This window comes from Macaca thibetana, chromosome 14 (assembly GCF_024542745.1).
Source record: "Macaca thibetana thibetana isolate TM-01 chromosome 14, ASM2454274v1, whole genome shotgun sequence".
Lineage (NCBI taxonomy): Eukaryota > Metazoa > Chordata > Mammalia > Primates > Cercopithecidae > Macaca > Macaca thibetana.
In genome coordinates, this window is record NC_065591.1 from 94,118,875 (window position 1) to 94,144,844 (window position 25,970).

At 38.8% G+C, this 25,970-nt stretch overlaps 1 protein-coding gene across 9 annotated transcripts in view; it reads left to right on the forward strand.

The window, feature by feature from the left end:
- YAP1 (Yes1 associated transcriptional regulator) overlaps nucleotides 1-25,970 on the forward strand; it is a 124,542-nt gene that overhangs the window by 57,120 nt on the left and 41,452 nt on the right. For 4 of the 9 annotated variants that reach the window (XM_050758263.1, XM_050758262.1, XM_050758264.1 and 1 more), the window contains exon 4: nucleotides 19,917-20,030. The exons of 4 other annotated variants lie outside the window; for them this stretch is intronic. In XM_050758263.1, the coding sequence (XP_050614220.1) occupies nucleotides 19,917-20,030 (114 nt within the window). Of the gene's footprint in view, nucleotides 1-19,916; nucleotides 20,037-25,970 lie in introns of all 9 variants that reach the window. One more of the 9 variants, XM_050758271.1, reaches the window with a different exon arrangement.

Genomic DNA, 25,970 nt, shown 5'->3' on the forward strand with positions numbered 1-25,970 from the left:
AATGGGAAAAGTCACCTCTGAAGAGGCTTGAGTATGTGTACATGGTGCTAGAAGATATTTAACAATAATAATAGTATAATAATAATTCTTATTTGTGTGCCAGGTATTCAGTGAAGGTCCATTTTGCACTGTCTCATTTAAGATCCCGTGTTCTTCCCTGTATGTTAACCAAGGATAGGATAACTGACAGAGCGAAGCCTCAGAGAAGGCAGAAATGAGAAGGAACCACTAACGAACGTCCTGGAGGCGCTGTTTTTAAATACTATTAATAGTAGATAATATAGGGTAACTGCTTCTCCAGAAGGTGGTGGGTGTGGAGATGATGTCTGCTTAAGGAGGTCTTGTTTCAAATAAAATATTGTTCCCTTAAGAGAAGAGAATATTCAAAGAAACACTCGAGGTCATTGCCTTTATGGGGACGGTCAGACAGTATGATGGGGAAAGGAAGAGACTAGCTGATGGGTCCAAAACCAAAGGCTTTTTAAAACATAAACAGCAACACTGATCCTAGGAGTCAGTCATAACTTTCAAAATTAGAGTGAAGTGTTATTTTAAATATATATGAATTCCCAGAATCAGACAAGTTTATATGTGGATTATTCTGAATTGGGTCGTATGGAGGCCTGCCGGTCCAGTGCCGAGGGTATTGGTAATATCTTTACAGCACATGCCTCTTTTTCCTCTAAATTACATGCACTTGTTTGTTGTCTTTTCTTCCATTTCAGTGGAAGCCCATGGTTTTGACATGCTTTGGAATGAATGTCACTGTAATCTTGATATACCTCATGTTCACATGAAATAACCATAACGTCATGTTAGCATGTTAATAAAGTTTGAATAAGCAAAAGGATGCTCTTCTCTACTTGGAAAATGATCTTTTACGGAGTTTTAAAAATCTTACAGACAGGGAACAAGGACAACTGTAAGAGCATTTAGTAAATTTTGAGGGCGTTTAATGTAACAAAGCAGAAAATGGCTTCCATTGAAGCAGGCTATCTACAGAAAAGTTTCCCCCTGAAGGGAATGTCTTCTGAATCTGCTGACTTGAAGCCTTCACATAAAAGAGAAAGCTACACCATGCTTTTGAAGCACTCTCCTGGGTTAATCATGCTAAATGCAACTTGATTTACATTTTTATTACTCATTATTTAATAAGGACTTTCTCGCTTTACTTTTTTTTTGAAAAAGAATTCTTGTCATTCATAATTGAGTCCAGCTTCATGTTCTGCTCTGACTTCTTGTTCTTCATCCGACTGCTTTCCTTAAGATACTGTCATTTTCTCTAGACTCCCCAAACCTGTTTGCTTCAAATTTTCGTGGTTGACTAGGCTGAAAGATCTTTTAAGATTCTTTCCAATTCTTAAGATTTTATGAAACCCTATTTTGTTTTCTAATTTGCTTTAGCAAAAATGATCAGATTATGCTTTTATAAGTCCTTTTTCAAAATATGAGGTTGAAATGGTGGATTTTATGTATAGACTAGAGACCACTGGTTTGTGATTGAGCAAATTTCCAAATATCTATAACCGAGAGTCACCCAAAACAAAGGTGCACCTGGAAAATATTCTAGAGGCAACACTCAGTACACCCTTAAAAGAAGATTAATTTATATTCTTTAACTATGCCACTTAAGTTGCAGGGTAAATGACAGCGAACTTTGTGAAAGAATTTGAAAGGTGAGGAATAGGAAAATAGAAAAATAAGAGGAAATGGAATAATTTATTAAGATAATGGTTTTATTTTACTTTATTCTATATTAAAATGTTCAGTGTATAAGTATATGTATATATAAAGTCTAGCCCGTTAAATTACTTGAGGTGATTGTCCTTTGAAAGTTACAATTTATAGCTGGGCGCAATAGCTAACGCCTGTAATCCCAGCACTTTGGGAGAGCAAGGCGGGTGGATCACGAGGTCAAGAGATTGAGACCACCCTGGCCAACATGGTGAAACCCTATCTACTAAAAATACAAAAATTAGCTGGGCGTGGTGGCGTGCGCCTGTAGTCTCAGCTACTCTGGAGGCTGAGGCAGGAGAATCACTTGAACCCAGGATGCGGAGGTTGCAGTGAGCTGAGATTGCACCACTGCACTCCAGCCTGGTGACAGAGCAAGACTCCATCTCAAAAAAAAAAAAAAGTTATTATTTATAAGGCTGGGTGTGGTGATTCATTCATATAGTCCCAGCACTTTGAGAGGCCAAGGTAGGAGGATTGCTTGAGCCTAGGAATTCAAGACCAGCCTGGGCAACATAGGGAGACCCCATCTGTATTAAAAATAAAAATTAGCCAGGCATGGTGGCCACACTCCTGTGGTGCCAGCAACTTGGGTGACTGAGATTGGGAGGATAGCTTGAGCCCATGAGGTCAAGGCTGCATTGAGCCATGTTCGTACCACTGCATTCCAGCCTGGACAACAGAGTGAAACCCTGTCTCAAAAAAAAAAAAAAAAAGAAAAAGTTATAATATAAATTAGTTATTAAATATATATTTATAATAGCGTTTTGATGCCTGCTTAGGAGCCGTAGTTTTTCTCCACATATTGAGAGTCAGGTAAACATTTCATGTTTTTTGTGTTCAACATTAGAAAAGAAAGCCCTGGGGAGTGAAAAGTGATACTTCCTTAGCTCTATGTGTATGATATATATTAAATTTTTTAATAGTATGCTTGTTAACACTGATCCACAAGATTACTGAATCTTAAAGGGACAGTAAAGTCAAAGTATATTCTGTGATAATCCAGAAATAACTGTATGCCAAATGACTATTTAGGATCATTAAAAGTTATGTCTTTAGATTTATATTAAGCAGAATCAACCCATTTATCTGCTTTTGAGAAATGTACATTTGATAACAATCCAGAGCCCAAATGTCTTATTACAGGTACATTTTAGAGAATTCCTTATTTGTATGCTTTAAAGTTAGAAATTATTGGGATTTATTTGACAATTCCCAACTCTACCAGTGTAGCACTCAGATTTCTCTATTATGACAAACTGTGAGGAATTCCTAGGAATTACCTCAAGATGGGTGGAGAAAATGCTCTCTTGATCATGAAAAGTGATACATGTTAGAGGAATGTGCTGAGCACCTTCCTTGAAGTGGGGAAAAATGTTCAGAAGCAAGCAAAGTGAGTAGCATAGAGCTGCCTTAAGTGTTCTCCTGCCTGTGTAATATCTCTCAGCACCGAAGATCAAATGAGAGATTGTTACCAAGAAAAATGAGAGAGCTGGAAAATAGATGTGAAATATAAAAATGATGGGTAAATTACACATGGATTTAGGCTTTAACTTTAAAAAGCACAGAGAGGGTAAAGATGTGTGAAAAGTTGCAGAGCCGACAGGGTTGAGGTGTTGGTAACTCCTAGTTTATGTGCTGTAGTTCATTTAAAGTTCTACTTTTCACCTTTGAAACTGAGAGACAGTTTACAATAAGGGTTAAGACCAAGGGCTCTTGAAATCCCATGGACCTGATTTGAATCCCAGGCATCCTTTATTGTCCATGAAATCTTGGACAAGTTACTGTATCTACCTGTATTCTTCACTTGGAAAAATGAGATAATAACTCATAGGGCTGTTGCGAGCATTAAAAGACAGAATCCATATCACATAGTTAAAATGTATTATTAATAGTATACAGTGCCTGGTATAGTGTCTTGCATATATAATAGGTAAATAAATGTGATCTGATATTTTACAATTTAATGAGTTTGTAATACCTGGTAGCCACTGGTACTTTGTTAAAAATCTGTTACCACACTGTCTTTGAAGTTATGTTTATCTCTAAGCTTTTTATCATCAAATTGAGGTCATTGGCTCTTATCCAAGTAGTTAGTTCCTGATTCTTCTAACAGTTCTGGATTATTATAAGATGGAAATTGTCAGTCTGAAGTCACAATATATGGGAAAAGACTATACTAACTGGAAGCCTATTAGCAATGAACTATAACAAATAAAGCCCACTTTGGGAGGCCGAGACGGGCGGATCATGAGGTCACGAGATCGAGACCATCCTGGCTAACACGGTGAAACCCCGTCTCTACTAAAAAATACAAAAAACTAGCCGGGTGAGTGGGCAGACGCCTGTAGTCCCAGCTACTCGGGAGGCTGAGGCAGCAGAATGGCATAAACCCGGGAGGCGGAGCTTGCAGTGAGCTGAGATCCAGCCACTGCACTCCAGCCCGGGCAACAGAGCGAGACTCTGTCGCAAAAAAAAAAAAAACAAATAAAGCCCAAAGTCAGAGCAATGAAGAGACAGAGACAGTGTATTTGACTAGTTACTCTCAGGCTTGTATTCCAAATATCTTTTTAAAAACTTTTTAAATAAAAGCACTTTTTTTTTTTTTTTAAACAAAATTGCTGCTTTCTTTTTCCCATGTAGAAATTCAGGTAAAATAAGAGAAATGGCCCTATGAAATGGAGAAATAGCACAAGGAAAAACATAATAATCCAAAATCAATATAACCAATCCTTAAGAAGCTTGGTTTGTTTTATATAGCTTATGGCTTGATCTATTTGATGATTTAGTTCCTAAAAAATGATAATATAGAAACAACCACCATTTTTCTTACTTAAAACTATGGCCAATCCATTTCATTTTAATAAAAGATGCCAATATGGAATATGAAGACTTAAAATTTTTCTTTTTGAAATAGAAAAAGTAATTCAATTATAATATCGAAGTTGCAGATGGCATTAGCTTGTAATTATTGTATCTACTCTAGTATGGGAGTTCTTCTGAAGTCTTTGTTAAACCCAGTGATGGCTGATAAATGGCACTTTTTAATCATCGCTCTTGACTTAGCTGCGTAATGAAGATGCCACTCATGTCAGGACAACTAATGGCTTTGGTTTGACTCTGGTGGTGAGAGCCTTTCACTTCCTCTCCACTGGGAATCACTCTGATGTTGTTTAATTCCAGTCATGATTTTTAAAGTATTAATTTCTTCATTCTTTCTTTAAAGAAACCCACATTCATTATGCTGAGATGTGGGTATATAGTTACTTTGTTTTTCAGTAGCTGCAGATCAGTATTTTTTTCTAATAGTGCCACATATTTTTAAAAGATTATTTCAATTTGAGAATCATGATTATCTACAATAACTGTCTAAATCTCAAATGTGTTGAGGAGTACTGTGTTTTGTATACATAGTTACATGCTTGATTATTCCAGATAAGGTAATTCTTTCCTGTCCTCTTTGCTTTACTTTAGAGATTATCTTCTAAAAAGGAGGAAACATATAGAAACTCAAGACTGTTGAGTGCTCTTGACTTGATCTTAGAGCACACATATCAAATATTTTTAAAAATTTACTAGAAACCTTTGAAGTAATCATTTGGGATAGTAAAGTTCATTTACATTTTGAGTGTTATTAAGATTTTCAAGTAGGCCAGGTGCGGTGGCTCATACCTCCCAAAGTGTTCCCGGCACTTTGGGAGGCCAAGGTGGGCAGATCACCTGAGGTCAGGAGTTCGAGACCAGCCTGGCCAACATGGTGAAACTCTGTCTCTACTAAAAATACAAAAATTAGCTAGGCATGGTGGTGGGTGCCTGTAGTCCCAGCTACTCAGGAGGCTGAGACAGGAGAATCATTTGAACCCAGGAGACAGAGGTGAGCCGAGATTGTACCACTGTACTTCAGCCTGGGAGACAGCCAGACTCCGTCTCAAAAAAAGAAAGTAATTTTAGATCCATGAATATCATTTCTACCAGCTCTCTTAATAAAATGACTTATTACATATTGGGGCATAAAAATAGAAGTATTTGTGTTCAACTTTTCTTCAGTGATTATTTGTAGATTTTTGGAAACTTTGCTCAGTTTTGGAGTCGAGAGAATGAGAAAGAGATTAAATTATTTCCATTTAAGAACCAGCTCAAATGCCTGTTTTATTCTCTTGATAAGTGTTGGAATATTATTTTTGTCTTTCCCACTGATTTCTAAATCCTTCTGGTTACTCTATTGCTACAATAATTTTATGACTCATAGGAGGAATATTTGTGTGAAAGATTAAGATGCTAATTCTTTAAAAATGATATTCATAGACTACCATATATAGGCAGCATAAGTGAAATAGAATAAATCTTGCAACAGTAGTCACAGTTTTCCAAGATAAGGTTTTCTTTTGATGTTAGTAAGGTAAGGAAATGGTAAAACTTATTTTAGGTTAAAATCTTAGTGACAGGTATTTATTTGAGCAGTCTGAAGTGTAAGTGTGCTATTTGTTTTTCCTTCAGTAAATCTTTACAGAAAGCTAGTCTTTCATAAATAAACTTAGTAAACTAACTCTAAGCCATTTCATTGAGTTAAAATCTAAAAGACTTAAGTGGCACTGAAGAAAGTCTGAAGAGTTGCATATTAGTGGGCTCTCTAAGCTTATACTTGACCTTTTCTTCTAGAAGGTTCTTAACAGCTATAACCTGACAAACAGGAAAATGATTTTTTAAACAGTTTCGTAGTTTTACCTTGAGACAATTGTATTTTTCCCTTCTTAAATCATTCATTCAACAAATATCACATGCCCTGCTTTTTGCTATGCACTGTGATTGCAGAATCAAGCGAAGACAGACTTTTTGTATATTATCATTAAAAATGTTATGGCAGGGCTGGGCGTGGTGGCTCACACTTGTATTCCCAGCACTTTGGGAGGCCGAGGCAGGTGGATCACCTGAGGTTAGGAGTTCGAGACCATCTTGGCCAACATGGTGAAACCCCGTCTCTACTAAAAATACAAAAAATTACCTGGGTGTGGTGGCATTCACCTGTAATCCCAGCTGCTTGGGAGGCTGAGACAGGAGAATTGCTTGAACCTGGGAGACACAGGTTGCAGTGAACTGAGATTGTGCCACTGCACCCCAGCCTGGGTGACGAGCAAAACAACTTCTCAAAAAAAAAAACAAAAAAACAAAAAAAACGAAGAATGTTATGGCAGATGTATGGTACTGAGTGCTGAGAAAGTAGAGAGAAAGAGGAACACATGAGTCAGTAGTGCAAAGGGAGAACAGTGAAGACTTCTTTTTTTTGCGGGGGTGGGGGGACACAAGGTGTTGCTCCATCACCCAGGCTGGAGAGCAGTGGCACGATCACAGCTCACTGCAGCTTCACCTTCTTGGGCTCAAGTGATTCTCATGCCTCAGCCTCCCAAGTAGCTGGGGCTATAGGCATACACCACCAGGCCCAACTGTTTTTTGTTTTTTGTTTTTTTTTTTTGGTAGAGACAAAAAAACGGTGGGGCATGGTGGTGTATGCCTATAGTCCCAGCTTTTTGGCAGCTTTTCTGAGGATTACGTGTGTGAGCCACCGCACTCTGCTAAGACACCCTCAAGGAGGTTCATTGATTTCTTTATCCAATATTGAATATATACTATGTGCCAGGCATGGTTCTAAGTTATAAGAATGGATATACAATGAGTCAGATATTAAAAGTAGAAGAAAGAAAAATAGGCAAGTTATGGTCAGAGTGATTGACTGGGGATGGAGGGAGATGATAGCTTAGATTACCTTCTCTAATGTGGGCCTCTGTAATTGACATCTTTTGAGCAGAGATCTGAATGAACGGAGAGTGAGAGCCATGTGAATATCTGGGGAAGGGGGAGAATGTTCCATGCATAACACAACAACCAGTTCAAAGGCCCTGAGACATGTTTGGGGAACAGCAAAAAGGCCACTGCAGCATGAACAGATTCTGTGAAAGGCAGAATGGGGCTTCATTACAGAGGTGCTTGTAGGTTTTGAACAGAGGAGTGACATGGTATGAGTAACTTTTTAAAAAATAGGGAGACTTCTTGGAGGGCAGTTGCAGTAACCCAGGGAGAGGATGACCAAAGTGGTGGTGATAAAAGTGATTGGGCTCAGGACTTGAGTATTAGTGGACGAGTGGGAAGTTAAGTTAGAAGAAAAGGGAAGATAAAAGTAGCTAGTAGATGAGCAATTACTGAGCCCTGGAACCTCTAATGCCATATCGCTAGTGGTAAGAGGTGAGCGATGAGACTGAAGACCACCTCAGAATGGCTTTTTGTTATAAGCTAAGAAGTTTGAACCTTGTCCTGAAAATGTTGGGATACCATTAAAAATCTTCTTTAGGGGTCTTCCTCTATGGTTTTTTACCTATTTTTATTATCTGCTCATTTGAATTTTGAAATCCAAATATCTCATTTTCTTATATTTAAAGCTACTTTCTTAGATATAGTATACATAAAAAAGTTTAATATATTATTGGAACAAAATGGTAGAACTGTTCTAAGAAAGAGTAGGGAACTGACGTTTAAGCATACTGTGAACCATGACCTGTGTCACACACGTGCTTTGATTCTCTCAACGATCCATTGAGTATTCATCTCTGTTTTATAGATAAAGAAAGTGAGCATCAAGCAGGTTAAGGAATTTGCCCAAGGTTAGAAGGCTAATAAGTATTGGATCCAAGATTTGAGCCCAGGTCTGTCTGAATCTAAACCCTGTATAGTCTCTAAACTATACTGTCTTTCTAGAGTTGAGTATGAAACTAAAGTCATATAAATTTTATTTATAAGGTATCAAAGATTTTTTAAATCAAGTAACCCAATGAGTAGTACTTTTGCTATACTGTTAAAAGTTTGAGTTAATGGTAACTCTAGAAAAGGTTTAATCAAACAAGTGGTCCTTGTTAGTCTTTGGTATTCTAGAGTAGTGCTTCTTAATTTGTAATGTGTCAAGGAATTACCTCGGGATTTGTTCAAATGCAGTTCTTATTCAGTGGGTCTGATTTAGTAGGATTGGGACCTGAGATTCTGCATTTCTAACAAGTTTCCAGGTGATACTGATACTGCTGGTTAAAGGAGTACACAAATAGAATACTGTTGTATGGTTTAAACTTAAATCCATAGAAATATCATTAGAGATCATTTTATCATTCTTATTTTAGGCTGGAATGAAACCTTTACTGAGTACCTAAATACAAATGAGTGGTTCCATCATTTCATGAGCTTTTATTTAATATAAAAACCCTGCAAAATAAATGTTATCTACTTTTCTTAAATCTATTATTTACAGGCCGGGTGTGGTGGCTGATCACGCCTGTAATCCCAGCACTTTGGGAGGCCAAGGCGGGCAGATCACGAGGTCAAGAGATCGAGACTGTCCTGGCCAACATGGTGAAACCCTGTCTCTACTAAAAATACAAAAATTAGCTGGGCACGGTGGTGCGCACCTGTAGTCCCAGCTACTCGGGAGGCTGAGACAGGAGAATCACTTGAACCCGGTAGGCAGAAGTTGCAGTAAGCCGAGATCGCGCCACTGCACTCCAGCCTGGTGACAGAGTGAGACTCCGTCTCAAAAAAAAAAAAAAAAAAAAAAAAATTTGTTATTTATAAAGTCACAAACTAAGTTTCTGAGAGATTGCAACTTGACAAAGACCAATCATACTTTCCCACAGATAGGCTCTTAATCATGCCAGCTTAGCAAACTTTGGTTGTATTTGAAAGCAGTGCTAAGTCCTAGGGATACAAAGACAAAAAAGTCAGTGTCTCTACTTCGATAGCTTAGAGTCTGTTGAGAACAGAAGGATGCAGTCTAATGATTGGGATGTAGAACATTCTCCCCCTTCCCCAGATATTCACATGGCTCTCACTCTCAGTTCATTCAGATCTCTGCTCAAAAGACGACAATTACAGAGGCCCGCACTGGAGAAGGTAATCTAAGCTATCATCTCCCTCCATCCCCAGTCAATAACTCTGACCATAACTTGCCTATTTTTCTTTCTTCCACTTTTAATATCAGAGAGGCATCTGCTATAAAGGGGACATAAATATAGTGGTTGGGGCACCAGTATGCTGGTGCTAGAATGCAGGTAAGTAGTAGTGCCAGAATTCCAATCTAAGCCTTCATATGTATGGTCCAGAGTTTCATCTTATTCTACCACACTGCCCATTGTAATCCAGAAGGGGCTTGGATTCATCAGCGTGTTCTAGTAGTTTGGCAGAAGAATCTTCTAGTTACCTATAGGACACAGGTGAACCTGAACTCAGAACAGGGTGGGCAGGATGGGTTAGCCACCACACTCTTATATTTGTTTGCCAAAGCTTATTTTCATCAGTATGTTTATAGTATCGTTAGTTTGGGAGGCCAAGGCGGGTGAATCACCCGAGGTCAGGAGTTTGAGACCAGCCTGACCAACATAGTGAAACCCTGTCTCTACTAAAAATACAAAAATTTGCTGGGCATGGTGGTACACGCCTGTAATCCCCGGCTACTTGGGAGGCTGAGGTGGGAGAATTGCTTGAACCTGGGAGGTGGAGGCTGCAGTGAGCCGAGGTCACGCCACTGCACTCCAGCCTGGGTGACAGAGCGAGACCTTGTCTCAAAAAAAACTTACTTCTATCACCAAAACTTGATGTGTAGACTGCCTTTTCTTCAGTGAATGTGTTTATTTTCCCATATTCAGCTTATCGAAGCTACAAAATAAGTTAGTGATAATAATACAGTCATGTGTTGCTTAATGACTGGGGTAAGTTCTGAGAAATGGGTTGCTGGGTGATGTTATCATTGTATAAACATCATAGAGTATGCTTACACAAACCTAGGTGGTATAGCCTGTTATACACACCTAGACTCTATGATATAGTTTATTGCTCCTAGGCTACAAACCTGGACAGCATGTTACCATACTGAAAACTGTAGGCAATTGTAACACATGGTAAGTATATGTGTATCTAAATATGTCTAAACATAGAAGAGGTAATGCACTATGACATTACCTTATGACAGCCACGATGTCTCTAGGTGACAGGAATTTTTCAGCTCTATTATAAGTTTCTGGGATCACCATTCTACATGTGATCCATCATTTACTGAAATGTCATTATGCAGCAAATTTGTATATGACTTTTTCCATTGCGTCTGCCTAAAAATCTTAGTAGTGTGGGCAGAACTTGATTAGGGATTGTTTACGGCATATATCATCAAACATGAATTTCAGATATTTATGTTTATGGAAGACTCCTTTGTAAAGAAAACTAAAGAAGAATCAGAGGTGATACATTTTAGTTCCTATTTATTTTGAAAACCAAAAGTTGGCACAAATTGCAGACCAAAGTATCACAAACTACTAACAAGGCAGTAGTTTCTAATCAATGTTGCTATCTTTGTCCTGAGCAACCTTGCAGAATTGTACATTCCCACTCATAAAAAATGGAGAACTTTTTCCTGATATTCTAGGGCAGAGTGATAAGTTTTTCTTCTCATAATTCCATGTAGCTTATAGTTAAACTCAGTGTAGAAGAGTGATGAACACAAGACAGTACGTACTGTATTCAAGAAATCAGAACAGGTGCAATTTCAATTTATAGGTGGGGAAGAGTTTTACTAGTGGGACGAATTGGAGAAAAGCTTCACAAAGATACGGCATAAGAATAGAGTAGAATTGGGTCGGGCACAGTGGCTCACACCTGTAATCCCAGCACTTTTGGAGGCCGATGTGGGCAGATCATGAGGTCAGGAGTTTGAGAACAGCCTGGCCAACATGGTGAAACCCCATCTCTACTAAAAATAACAAAAGTTAGCTGGACGTGGTGGTGCATGCCTATAATCCCAGCTACTCAGGAGGCTGAGGCAGGAGAATCACTTGAACCCAGGAGGCGGAGGTTGCATTGAGCTGAGATCACGCCGTTGCACTCCAGCCTGGACAACAGAGTAAGACTGTCTCAAAAAGAGAGTGAGTAGAATTTCAGTGGGTTGAAAACAGTGGAGGCTAGGAAGACACAGGCTTTGGGGTGGACATACTGAGAATGTATGGAGGTGGAAAGTGCATGGCACTGCTAGGTACTGGAAAGACAGGAGTGAACAAGCCATGCGACTTGGAAGACTGAATGAATTACTAAAGTGATAGAATCATCTTACCAGAGAGAAAACAACTGATGAAGTAGGAGAAGAAACTGTATGTAGACAAGTTATTAGGAAGAAGTGACATTCAGAGTGGGAAGGGATGAGAGGGAGTTAGCTAAGCAACAAAGGTGGAGAGAAGAGTTCCTGAAGGGAGCAGCTGCACTTGTGAAGGTCCTGGAGGTGGGAGAGGAGATGTTTGAGGAACTGAAAGAAGATTGAATGAGGAGGGATGTGAAATGATTGTGGAGGAATAGATAGAGCCTGGCATGTTGGATGCTTTCAGTACTGAAGCAGTGCTATATAATGCCTGACTGTAGAGGATAACCTGCTAAAAATTTGCAAATTTTCCTTTAGGGAGCTGAGCCTTGAGTCAGAGGACTTCCTCCTTAGAGGAGGTGAGGTAAGATGATCATGTGGCTGTGGTATACACAGAGTTTAATGTTGAGTTGAATAAGACCAATTTGGAAGTTACTGCTAAAACTTCGTCATGGAAATGTGAAAATTTCAAGGTCAAGAAATCGAGACCAGCCTGGCCAACACGGTGAAACCCTATCTTTACTAAAAATATAAAAATTAACCAGCCGTGGTGTTAGGCACCTGTAGTCCCAGCTACTCGGGAGGCTGAGGCAGGAGAATCGCTTGAACCCAGCAGGCAGAGGTTGCAGTGAACCAAGATTGTGCCATGGCACTCTAGCCCGGCGACAGAGTGAAACTCAGTCTCAAAAAAAAAAAAAAAAAATTGTGTGAAAGTTTCATTTGAGGGACAAATGGAAATGACATTTTAAAGTAAACCCCACTCAAAATATGGGAATACATGTGAGGTGTCAGATGTCCAGTTGGAAGAGAAAAACTAATATTGACCCTGCGAGAGGCATTAAAGATATGGAAGTCATTTACATGAATATGACAAGCCATGGGATTTCATGAAAATTCCAAGAAAAGAGGATTAAAAAAAAACACAGCATGTGATTACTGTTTGTCATACTTGTGGGCACAGTATGCAAGAGCATGGTTTCTGGAGAGCCCAACTATCAAGGTTTGAATCTCACTCTGCCACTTACCAGTTGGGCTGAATGATCCTGTACAAGCTAACTTTTCTTTGCCTTAGATTCCTCATCTGTAGAGTGGGTGTAATAATAGTACCTCCATCATAGGGTTGTTAAGTGAGTTAATATTTGCTTGCAAAGAAGTTAGGAAAAGTGCCTTGTATATAGTAAGAATAGTTTGTGAATCATAAATACATGAGATCAGACTTTCAAAACAAGCATCAGGCAAAGTGTTAGAATTCAGTTCTTTTAAAAGGTCATTGAATCTACTTTTCCAGCTACTCTTGTTACTTTTTAAGGAAACTACTTGATAATCCTGTACTTTGTACCACTCATCAGGGTGTGTTTAGTATAAACTTCAGTGTCCTGGGTGACTTCTTTATTCCCAAATTGTGGGGCAGGTGACAAGGGAAGGTTGGTCGTCTAACTCGTGGTGTAGTTAATCAAGACTTTCCTGTTTGAATAGACATGGCAGATGGTTTTAGTTAGTCATTACTAATGCAAGAAGGTCCTTAGGCAAGAGCAGGAAGTTGATGGTGAGTCACCTTCAGTATTATGACATGGAGTATTTGTTTTTAAAATATCACAGGGAGTTGGTTTTTGCTGTAGTAGCTAAGTTGTCAATCAAGTAATACTAGTAGTAAATCTTACATAAAAACTTGCTTCCTTCAAGTTTAAGTAATTCTGATTTATGAATTATTTTATATATTGCCTACTACTCTGTTTTTGCTTATCCTGATTCAAATTTCTCACCCTGTGTCAATCTAGTTTTGTGTAGCTATGAAGGAATAACTGAAACTGAGTAATTTATAAAGAAAAGAGGTTTAATTTAGCTCATAGTTCTACAGGCTGTATAGGAAGCATGGTGCCAGCGTCTGCTTCTGGTGAGGACCTCAGGAAGCTTACAATCCTAGCAAAAGGCAAGTGGGAACCAGTGTGATACACAGTGAGAGAGAGGGTGCAAGAAAGTGAGCGAGAGAAGTCCCAGGCTTTTAAACAACCAGATCTCAGGTGAACTGAATGAGAACTCATTTATGACCAAGGGGATGGTGGGAAGCCATTCATGAGGGACCCCACCCCTCACCAGGCCCCACCTCCAACTTTGGGAATCCCATTTCACTATGAAATTTTGGAGGGGACAGACATCCAAACTATATCACCCTCTTTACGTCTCATTAAAATGCTGGCCTGTTTCTCTCTTCCTTTTTGCTATAGGGCCTACTTTTAATCTTTCCTTCTAAAGAAGGCTTTGGTGTGGTGGTCAGGCATGATAGCCCAGCCTTAAAGCTTCCATATATTTTTCGTGTCTAAGGGCCCAGCTTTCGAGTGTGTAAAAGTTAATTGGGGTGAAAATGTGTATTACCCATTCTGACCAGTGTAGAGGTTGTCATGAGTTTGGGGGATTGGAATTCAGTAATGGTAATCCCCTTTAAGTATTACCTATTTGACCCTTTACTGGTTGAAATGATGAAAGTTTTTCTGGTAGATTCTTAACCCTACAAACAAAGTGAACTGTTTATTCTGCCCCATCCACACGTAGTAGCCTCTTCATGCTTTCCCCTGCCTGGAATGCCCATGCCCAGAATGTCACATGTTTGGCTAGGAATGCATTTAGGTCAAAGCTTACAGGTCACTTCCTGCCCTTCTTTTGATCTGCTTTTCTAAAAATCTGTTTCCCATTTTTCTTTTTCTTTCCCATTTTTCATTTTTCTTTCTTTCATGCATGCTGCTTTATTTTTGCTGCCCTTTTCATTAGCCAGCATTGTACTGTCTTCTGTCTAGAACATAAATTCCATCAGATAGGGGCTATGTTTTTTATTGCTGCATCTCCAGGGCCTGAATATAGTAGGAACTCAATAAATACTTGTTGAATAGAAGTATTCGCTATATCCCTGTCCCTTCAGTTCACATGACACATTAAAATAATGTAGAAATTGAGCTTACGTAGAAAGAATGAAACAGAGTATTTTGTTTTACAAGCATAAACAAAGGATTTTAATTGAATTTCATTTTGATTACATTCATTTCAGCCAACGTTTATTCTATTTTTTTTTTTTTCTTTTTGAGATGGAGTCTTGGATCCGTTGCCCAGACTGGAGTGCAGTGGCACAATCTCAGCTCACTGCAACTTCCACCTCCCGGGTACAAGATATTCTCTTGCCTCAGCCTCCCGAGTAGCTGAAACTACAGGTGTGCGCCACCACACCCGGCTGATTTTGCAGTTTTAGTAGAGATGGGGTGTCACCATGTCATCATGTTGGCAGGCTGGTCTTGAACTCCTAACCTCATGATCCTCCCGCCTCAGCCTCCTAATCTATTTCTAATTAGTAGGTCCTATGCTGGACAAAAATGGAAAATGCAAAATATATACTCCTGTGTTCAGGAATTTCACAGTCTAGCCAGGGAGAAAACATGCATAATGAAAATACTGAATGATAAATGCTATGACATAGATATAAACAAAATTTTTTACTAGCACAGAGAAAGAACTCTTCATCTGTGTTGAGGAAGTGAAAAGTTCTCAACTAAAAATTGTTTGAAGCTAAATGCCCAGTAGTAATTCTCGGCCAGGCATGGTAGCTCGCACCTGTAATCCCACCACTTTGGGAGGTCGAGGTGGGAGGATCTCTTGAGCTCAGGAGTTCGAGACCAGCCTGGGCAATATAATGAGACCACATCTCTACAGAAAAATTTAAAAAATAGCTGAGTGTGGTGGTGTGCACCTGTAGTCCTAACTCCCCAGGAAGCTGAGGCAGGAGGTCGCTTGAGCCCAGGAGTTCGAGGCTGCAGTGAGCCGGGTTGGCACCACTGCACTCCAGCCTGGGTGACAATGAGACCCTCTCTCAAAAAAAGTAAAATAATAATAACTCCCATGGGAATTAAAAAAAAAAAAAAGTACTGCCCTTTTGGTGCCTGTTTTGTCATGGTAGATTTGCCTATTCCTAGCAGATGTGGCTGTGTACTATTCCCAGACCTGCAGGGCTTCATAGATTTGTCTCCAAACTGCCTAAAATGAATAGACGTGGTTGTGTATAACTCAGATAATAAGAAATACTTCTGTACTAGCTGAAGAATTCTAAGTGGTTGTGTTTTGTTTGTTTGTTTTTGTTGTTGTTTTTTGAGACAGAGTCTCACCCTGTCGCCCAGACTGGATAGGGTGCAGTGGCGCGATCTCAGCTTACTGAAACCTCCACCTCCCAGATTCAAGTGATTCTCCTGTCTCAGTCTCCTGAGTAGCTGGGATTACAGGCCCTTACCACCACACCCAGCTAATTGTTTTATATTTTTTAGTAGAGACAGGGTTTCACCATGTTGGTCAGGCTGGTCTCAGACTCCTGACCTCGTGATCCCCTGCCTTGGCCTCCCAAAGTGCTGGGATTACAGGCGTGAGCCACCGTGCCCGGCCCTAAGTGGTGGTTTTAAATCAGTGGTTCTCAAAGTGTGTTCCTTAGACCAGCATCAGCATCACGTGGGAATTTTCAGGCCCAGCCCCTGGCCTGCTGAATCAGAAAGTATAGGGGTAGGGCTCAGCAACATGTGTGTTAACAACTGCCCCAGGTGATTCTGATGAATATTTATAGCACATTACAATCAGAATATAAATTGAACATAAAGGCATCCTAAATTTATTTCGATCAAGCCCCTGTGGTCTCCTCTTGCATTTATTTTTGTGGGAATCCTACATTTCGCCCCTTGGACTTAACCTTACTGCATCCTAACCCTAGCCCAAACAGGTGATTGAAACACATTTTCACTAAGTGTGACTTGTTTCACTTTCAGAAAACATACCACTTTTTGCTTTCTCTCCTTTTCATGGTTATTCAACAGTTAGCTTGGTTTAGGAGAATGACTTGGAATCCTGCATTAAGAATCAAGTCACTGAATTTCTTCTAAGGACCACTTGACCAAAAATTATTTTTTTGTGAATAAAGCCTGGATCTGTATTGTTTCATTAACACTGGAAGATTTGTTTCTTTTCAGTTATCTCTATCTTAATTCTGTAACAAAGATAATGTGGTGAAAAGTTACATAAAGGTGATCTTTTCTAGTCTATTGCTTGCCTTTGGTGAGCAGCTTTCTTTCAGTATAAAGAAAGTATCCTATTTTGGGCCATTTCTTTCCACATAACATTATATTTTTACCCAGAGAGTACTAAATGAAAGATAAAATGAATATAAAGCATTATTTTATATTTGGTATATATATGTTGGTATAAATGTTAATTGCAAATAGTATATATTCTACATGATTTTAAGCTTACAGAAAGTTCAAAGTATTACTTAAAAGGCAGGACATTCATTCTTCCATCAAACATTTATTGAGCAGCTCTTCAGGTATTAGCCTACAAGCTTGTAAAGATGAATGACTTGATCATTGCCAGGAGAATACATATGTCAACAAGTAATTACAACTCTACCTGTTAAGTGGTCATGGAGAATAGAAGAGGAAAGTAATTTCTGTCTGAGGTAATCTGGCTTCATCAGCCGGAAAGGCTGAATTAAAGAAGTGACATCTGAGCTCTCTCTTGCAGGATGACTAAGAGTTTAGGAGGTACAGAGTACGTGTGATAATGGGAGCGGCATATACAAGAAGATGGCATGATTTTGTGGAAAGTTGGTGGGAAAACTGGGTATCTGAAGAAGACTTCAGAAGTGAGTCCAGCTAGTAAAGAATTTAGGCATTTTCCTCTTGATAGAGAGCAATGGGAATGTGTTTTAGTCAGAATGAATGACATGTATAAAAATTTGATTCGAAAATATTTTAAGAAGAGAAACCCCTGGTGACTGTTTGATAGAGGACCCTGGAGTGAGAAGAGATGAGAATCCAGTTACTGAGGAAGTGGTCAAAAAAGAGAGCTGGTAAGTATTGATGGCTGAGGTCTCTGAGATGGACTGGGACAGACCCATCACAGAGAATATAAGTGGAATTTACAAAATGAAGCGAGTGGAGCAGGTAGGGAAGGTTGGTTTGTATCCAAGATATCTCTTGTGGCTCTCATTCAGACAGCTAAGGTGGAGAATAATGCTGGTGTGTGTGTGTGTCTGTGTGTGTGTGTTTAAACCACACATAGGAAATCCATATATTCAAGCAGGTTTGAAAGCTATGATGAGATCTTTTGGGGGTTGTTGAGTTGAGGCTCCCAAAGGCATTCGGTGACTGCTGTTGACTTGTTCATCACCAGATACAGTCACATGGTATTTTCAGTACCTAAAAATTTGAAATACAGTTAGTTGTTTTGCAAAAGCATTTTATAATTCAGCCATTTTACAGTTAAAGATAGTAGCAAACCATTAATATTCAGTTTTGGAGTTCTGTCTTTCTGGGAAGAAAATAGAGCCCAAAATGACAGTGAAAACTGGTGGGAAAAGGTTTGATATACATGTGTTAAACAGGTTTGCTTGTCATTCACCCTCTAGTAAACTTGGGATGTGTACAGCAAATTCTACCTCTGGACTTGGTTAGCAGTGTATACTACACATCCAGGACTGAAGGAGAGCCTTCCTTTTAAGGATTCTAGGCAAAGAGAAAACTAATTCCACACGTCTGCATTTCCTAACAGGATTTTACCCCATCAAAGTAGACCTTTGAAAATGCAGCTGCAAATTGATCTGTTCCTAATACAAACAAAACTGGCCTAAAATTAGGATTTTGGGTCCCATGGGCCTTGTGTGAGTGGTCAGTTTAACCAAAGTTACTTACTCAACATCACCCACGAGACTGGTGTGGACTGCCAATACAGGAAGAAGGGAATTGTTCTGTTTGTGCATAGGAGGCATACTTAGGCTCTGGTCATCTGTGGGAGATGAATGAAAAGAAGTATAGTTGTGAAGAGCAGTCAGTGGGTTAGGAATCACACTGCCTGGGTTTATCCTTCCTGATACTAACTAGCTTTGTGATCTTGTACCAGACTAATCAACCTGGCCCTTTGTGCCTCAATTTCCTCATTAGAATAAGTAGTAGTACTTCTTATGTCATTTGTTACTGTAAGGATTAAATGAATTAATGTACATAATATATAAGAACAGTGACTAGCACAAGATAAGTATTCAACTCGTGTTAGTCCACAGAAGAAAAAATTTTAGCCATGTACTGACTATCCCAGTTTGTATCTCCTGCCCTGCCTCTTTTGATACCTTTTGGAAATGGGAACTGGGGGAGTTGGGAGGGACAGGGAAATAAGGAGATATTATGTTTGAATACTTTAGTAATTTATTCTGGTTCTCTCTTTTCATTGCTGTTACCTCCCAAGAGCAATTGTCTTAACTTCTCTATTCCCATAAAGATAGGAAAGTCCTTTTAGAGTTAACTGTATTCTTTAGTCCTGTCTCTCAACTGATGATTCCTTAATGTTTGCCTTCCAACAACTTTAGCACTTATCTTGCCTCCTCACAATCCTCCAACAAGCTTAGACTTCAAACTGCAACCCCCACCCGTTAGCAATTTCTGGTCTGCTTAACAATAAGCTTTGTTTGGACTGTAGTTTTCTGTCTTAAAGTGTTCTTGGTGTCAGCCAGTCACATAAAACATGGAAATAAATGGAGCTTGGCTGTCTTAGCTAAAGTGTGCTTTATATTAAATAGAATGTTTATGAGATTTTTGATGTTCTAAAAATACTTGCATATATTTCTTATTAATGAATCTTGGCGTTCCTAGGAAGGTATTGTCACAGAACTGATTGGATTGGGTGGTAGTTTCTGAGCTGCAAACTCTTCCGTGTCCTGGGTTAACAGTAATAATAATTATTTGAGCCATGACTTCCAAAAGGATTTTTTGGAGAAAATTTTTTTTTCTTCATCTCTGTGTTGAGGAATGTTCATTTTATTATTTGGTGGTTTCTTTTTAGTGGAGAAGAAGCAGGTATATAGGTTTACCTTTCTTCTCTGAACACAGCCTTAAATATGTTTCAATGAATTGTTTTATGTTAAGATGTGTTTTCTTTTTAAATTAGTACCCCCTCCCACTTTTTTTAGGTACACCAAATAAAAACCGTGATTTTTTTTTTTTTTTCTGTATTATAGGTCCTCTTCCTGATGGATGGGAACAAGCCATGACTCAGGATGGAGAAATTTACTATATAAACCATAAGAACAAGACCACCTCTTGGCTAGACCCAAGGCTTGACCCTCGTTTTGGTAAAGGTTCATCTCAAAACCTTTTTAGATGCTTTTGGTTACTATTTTTTTTTTTTGTATATATACTTGGGAAAGCACATTTAAATACAATTGCATTGCTTTATAGTATTAAAAAATGACCCTGCCCACCCAACGTTTACCAGTAGAGTTTTTATCCTTCTCATTGGAAACTTGAGAAGTTTAGATCTTAATCAGATTTTTGGGGCTCCTCAGGTTGGGATTGGGGAATGTCGTAATGGCCAACTAACCAGAAATCACTTGTTCCTTTCACATTATGGGAGAAACACAGTGATCATATTTAAAATGATTTTTTTTAGCTGCAGTAATAATCAGGCTGTCATGCAGCACCTCAGACCAGGAATACCAGCTTTTGTCAGTGACCTGATGTCTGCTTGTGCTTAGCTTCTGAGAGTACCATCCCATGCCTGGGTGTTACAGTGTTTCCCATCCTAAGGGGGAAAATGGCACCCCAGAAATGGCCCAGTGAAAGCATTTTGCCCCCTCTTCTGTCTCTCTCGAAAAATAAATGTTCTTTTTTTCTTCATTCAGAAAACAAAAAGCCATAGTCCCCCCCAGATTTCATGAATAAATCACATTTGCACAAAGGAACCCCTCCCCTTCCAAATGTGTACATTTTTATAAGAGTATACCAGTTCTTCAGTGCTTTTTTAAAAAGAGTGTGTGTGTGTGTGTGTGTGTGTGTGTGTTAAAGTGTTTTCAGTTCTTCTTTTGGGTTTTTGAGATATTTTTCCAAGGCCGTGGAATATGCATCTAAAAAAGAGCAGATAATTGTGGTTTTGAAGCTTCATCTTGGACTAGATGCAGCTAAATGAAAACAATGTGCAGATCACTGAATAGGTCAGACTGAGGGGACTCGGAACCTTTGAAGCTTTACAGGGTTTGACCTAACACCAACTGCGGGGCCCTTATGGGAAAGAGGAGTTAACTCTGTGAATGCCATCAAAACACAACCCGGCGGCGGGCGGAAAGAAAAAAACTCTATCTGGAGTTGGTTGGATAAAATAGCTTCCCCATCAGGAACATTATGAGCAGTTATTTTTTTGTCTTATATATACCTTTAAAAAAAAAAATTCAAGTTTGCCCCAAACTGACTGAACCCCCCATTCAAGCTAAGTCAATCGTAGGGTCAGGGCAGTGATGCCTTTTTGACAGATAACCGTTTTGGCTTAAATACTAGCCTTTTAAGCTTTGAGACCTGTTTGGGTGTTAAAAAAGTAATGCAGTATGTTAATAATTTGCAACTGCAGTTTCTTTTTACTATTTGAATTAGCCCTTGTGGTTGGAACAGGAAACCAAGTAAGATAGAGAATTTAATAAATACGGCCATTTGTATGGACTGAAACAATAACAGCCATGTTTCCTTAAATTATCTCTAATGAAATGAATTCAGTTTCTCCACATTTTGGAAATTCTAAAGAATGGTGTTGCAGAATTTTTTCCCTGACATAAGGTTATGAAAGATGATGACGAACGCTTTACCAACTGCAGAGATGAGGAATTAGAACAAAGCTTTTTAAAGAAAAAAAATTTTTCCTTTAGAACAGTGAAATAAAACAACTTTTCTGTAAGCTTAAGTAGATCTATTGATTACACACACAGCTTGGTCTTTTGTTTTAAGAGGAGGAGGTACTTAAAAAAAAAACACTCCCACCCCTCCAGCATGTTATGTACACATAGGCGTACAATGAGATGTGCCCAGAAAAACTTTCATAAAATTCTCTTACTGCATTTAGCTTCCCTTTTTGGGCCCACCGTGTGTGTATTCCAGACAGCCTTGACAATATGCCAAAGCTTTTTATTTTGTGGCCCGACTTTTAATCTGTTCCAGACCTTTTCACTCAGAGAGCTCAAGTGTAACTGAAGGGGGGCAGGAAAGAAGAAAACGTGTGGGTTTCTCTGATCTAGAGTGACAGCAAATAGAGACAAGCTGTTAGCTGCTGGATTTGAAGTTTTCCTTGAAATCAAAAGTTCTGCATAGTGGATTATGTTTTATCTCTGCCAAAGATATATAAACTATCCCCTTATTTCTGACCCTTTGAGCCATGCAAACACAAACAAATGGTGTAGGATATTGCTTTCATGGTTGTGGAGTTTGCTTTTCTGTATTCTTCAAATCTGTGTTGAAATATTTGTCAATTCTTAACTTAAATCAAGTAGATGTGTGTCTTTTGGCATCTTAGAATGGGAGCTAAGCCCCTAGAGAAGCTTAATTTTACCTCCTTCAAACATCAGCCCGTTTTATGTTTTTATTTATCAGATGCTTCCAGGTTAATTATATTTAGAATACAGTGATTTGCTTTAAGATTAACCGTATTTAGTAATTACACTTCCTGTGCTGCATAATAACGTTTCAGTGAGTGGCAGACCACATATATAATCGTGGTCCTATATGATTCTAATCCTGTGTTTTTACTGTACCTTTTTAATGTTTAGATACACAAATACTTACCGTTGTGCTACAGTTGCCTACAGTGTTGAGCACAGTAGCAGGCTGTACAGTTTTATAGCTTAGGGGCAATAGGCTATACCTTACAGCCTAGGCATGCAGTAGACTCTACCATCTAGGTTTGTGTAAGTACTCTCTAAGATGTTTGCACAATGACAGAATTGCCTCATGATCCATTTCATAAAGCGTATCCTGGTTAAGTGACACATGACTATATTTATAGTGTCAGTCCTTCACATCTCACATGAAATTAATAAGTTATCTATGTAATTTTAGGGAATCAAAGAGTAATCTGTTGTAGATTGGGTTTTTTATCTGATTCGTTTTCTTTAACATTTAAAAGCTATTTAATATTTTAATTTTAGAAAATTCATTAGTAATTTATAGTAAATCATGAGGTGACATCAAATGGCAATAAGGATGCACTGATGTTTGTTGAGTTTTAAGAAAAATAGGGCTTTGTTTTTTTTGAGTCATATTAGGAATGTTTTTACTCTTTGTTCAAGAAAATGGATCCTTGAGTATTATGCAAGCCGTTAAATTATTTCATATAAACACATAGGAGATGATTTTTTTTCCTGGAGATTTTGTACTGGCAAACATCAGGTTTAAACATCACCTTGTATGTTGTAGATCTGCTATTTTATATAATGTAATCATGGACATTTTCCAGTAAAAGGCCTAATGAAAACACAATGCAATTATAATTGCTGTTCAGAATGAAAAAAGATCTTTAAAACACTAACAGTTGATAAACTATCTTTTATGTAATGTTATTTTCCCTATTGTTTATATTATAAAAAGATGTATTAAAATATTGTTACCAATCTGTGTTTTAGAAAATAAGTACTGATGGCACCACTGGGATAAATATATTTGGTGTAAACAAAATATTGGAGCCAGAGATTTGGGGAAAATATTGGAGGCAGAGATTTGGGGAAAATATTGGAGGCAGAGATTTGCGGGAAAAATTATACCTTTGAATTTTAAAGCAAGTGATAAACATTCTAGAGTGACAAAAACAGAATATTTAATTCCTAACTACAGTTCTATGCACAGAAATTCTATGTGTAGAAATGTCAGCGGTATTAAGCCTCATATGTTGCTTTTGGGTCCTTTGTTTCAGTTTCCCAAAACTTGCTATCTGTGCATATGCATACACGTATGTGTATGTGTTAATATAATGTCTTGAAATAAATAAAAAGGATAAGTAAAATACAAATACCTATATGCAGTTTATTAAACTAAGACTAAAGCCGAAAGTTGTTCACATTTTTCTCATCGGAGTTAAGTATTTGGCATTAATAATTAAATATCTATAAAAATTGTGAGACATTCATTAACATTTTTTCTTTTTTAAGCCGAATATTTCTGTTGTTAAAAATAATATTTTCCTTTTGATGAAAATACACCTAGCAACCAACTCAATAACTAAGAATCCATCCTATTAGTGTTGAGGGAAATCTACTGAAGTCTCTAGAAACCAAATTTGTAACTTCATTAATGGAGTCTTGAGTAAAGAGAATGTCAGCATCTAATTATTTCAATTTTATCAAAGCAAGTCTCTTGATAGCCATATGCTAAAAATAAGGTGTTTTTGTTTTTTGTTTTGTTTTGTTTTGAGGTTTGGGGCTTTTTTCCCCCTTATCAGCTCTTTTAAGTCTTTCCTGGTTATCCTGGGCTGTCAGTATTTGGTTACGGACTCTATTAATTACTTAGCGTACAGAGGAAAAGATGTGTGTTTTAGGTAAAAAGAGCTATTGCTGACTAAAAATTATTAACAGATGGCCAGGTGCAGTGGCTCATGCCTGTAATCCCAGCACTTTGGGAGGCCAAGGTGGATGGATCACTTGAGGCCTGGAGTTCCAGACCAGCCTGGCCAACATAGTGAAACCCCATCTCTACTAAAAATAGAAAAAAATAGCTGGGAGTGGTGGGGCACACTTGTAGCCCCAGCTACTCAGGAGGCTGAGGCATGAGAATCGCTTGAATCCAGGAGGCAGAGGTTGCAGTGAGTGGATATTGTGCTACTCTACTCCAGCTTGGCCACCAGAGTGAGATGCTGTCTCAAAAAATTAAGAACAAAAATAAAAATTAGTAACAGGCCGGAGGCAGTGGCTCACGCCTGTAATCTCACCACTTTGGGAGGCCATGGCGGGCAGATCACTTTAGGTAAGGAGTTCGCGACCAGCCTGGCCAACATGGTGAAACCCTATCTCTACTAAAAGTGCAAAAATTAGCCAAGCGTGGTGGCACACGCCTATAGTCCCAGCTGCTTGGGAGGCTGAGACACTGAAAATCGCTTGAACCCGGCAGTGAGCTAAGATAGTGCACTGCACTCTAGCCTGGGAGACAGAGTGAAACTCCATCTCAAAAGCTGAGGCAGATGGATCATAAGGTTAGGAGATCAAGACCATCCTGGCCAACATGGTGCAACCCCGTCTCTACTAAAAATACAGAAATTAGCTGGGCTGGTGGCACGTGCCTGTAGTCCCAACTACTCAGGAGGCTGAGGCAGGAGAATCGCTTGAGTCTGGGAGGCAGAGGTTGCAGTGAGCCAAGATCTTGCACCACTGCACTCCAGCCTGGGCAACAGAGCGAGACTCCATCTCAAAAATATATATATATAAACCGATAAAACTCACAAAATTTGGCCCTCATAATGATTCCTCTAATCGTTTTTTCAGTGGGGAGAATGCTACTCTTCTGAGCACTGCAGAACATCCACACAGCCATTGTGATTCCTCGGACCACCAATACTTTTTTTTTTTTTTAATGCTAGGAGAGTTAGGGAATATTGTCTAAAGTCTGAGCTCCTCTGAGATCCAGGGAGATTATACCCAAGGTTATATAGTTAAGTGACAAAACTGAAATTTGAATTTATCTTTTGATACCTAGAATTTATAAGAAATTTAGATTGAATGCAGTTAATCTTTCAGAAATACCTACTAATGCTGATACATGAAAATTTGAGAGGGAGAAAAATAGTGGGTAATGCACTTGCTTCTTGTATTGTGACTCATCTTGAATAAATTACCCAAAGATAATGAGTTTTTCTTTTCTTTCTTTATTCTGTCTTTCTTTCTTTCTTGGAGACAGGGTCTCACTTTCATTGCCCAGGCTGGACTGCAGCATGGCTCAATCTCAGTTCACTGCAGCCTCAATTCCTGGGCTCAAACAAGCCTCCTACCTCAGCTTCCTGTGTAGCTGGGACTACAGGCATGTCCCACCATGTCCTGCTAATTTTTTTGTATTTTTAATAGAGATGGGGTTTTGTCATGTTGCCCAGGCTGGTCTCAAACCCCTGGGGCTCAAGCAGTCCGCCTGCCTGTACCTCCCAAAGTGCTGGAGTTACAGGCGTGAGCCACTGGGCCTGGCCAAGTTTCTAATTACATAAGAGAATTTAAAATCTCTGATTGGAACAGACTTGAAAGGCATCTGGTTGAATTATTTACCCAATTCATGCCTCACCA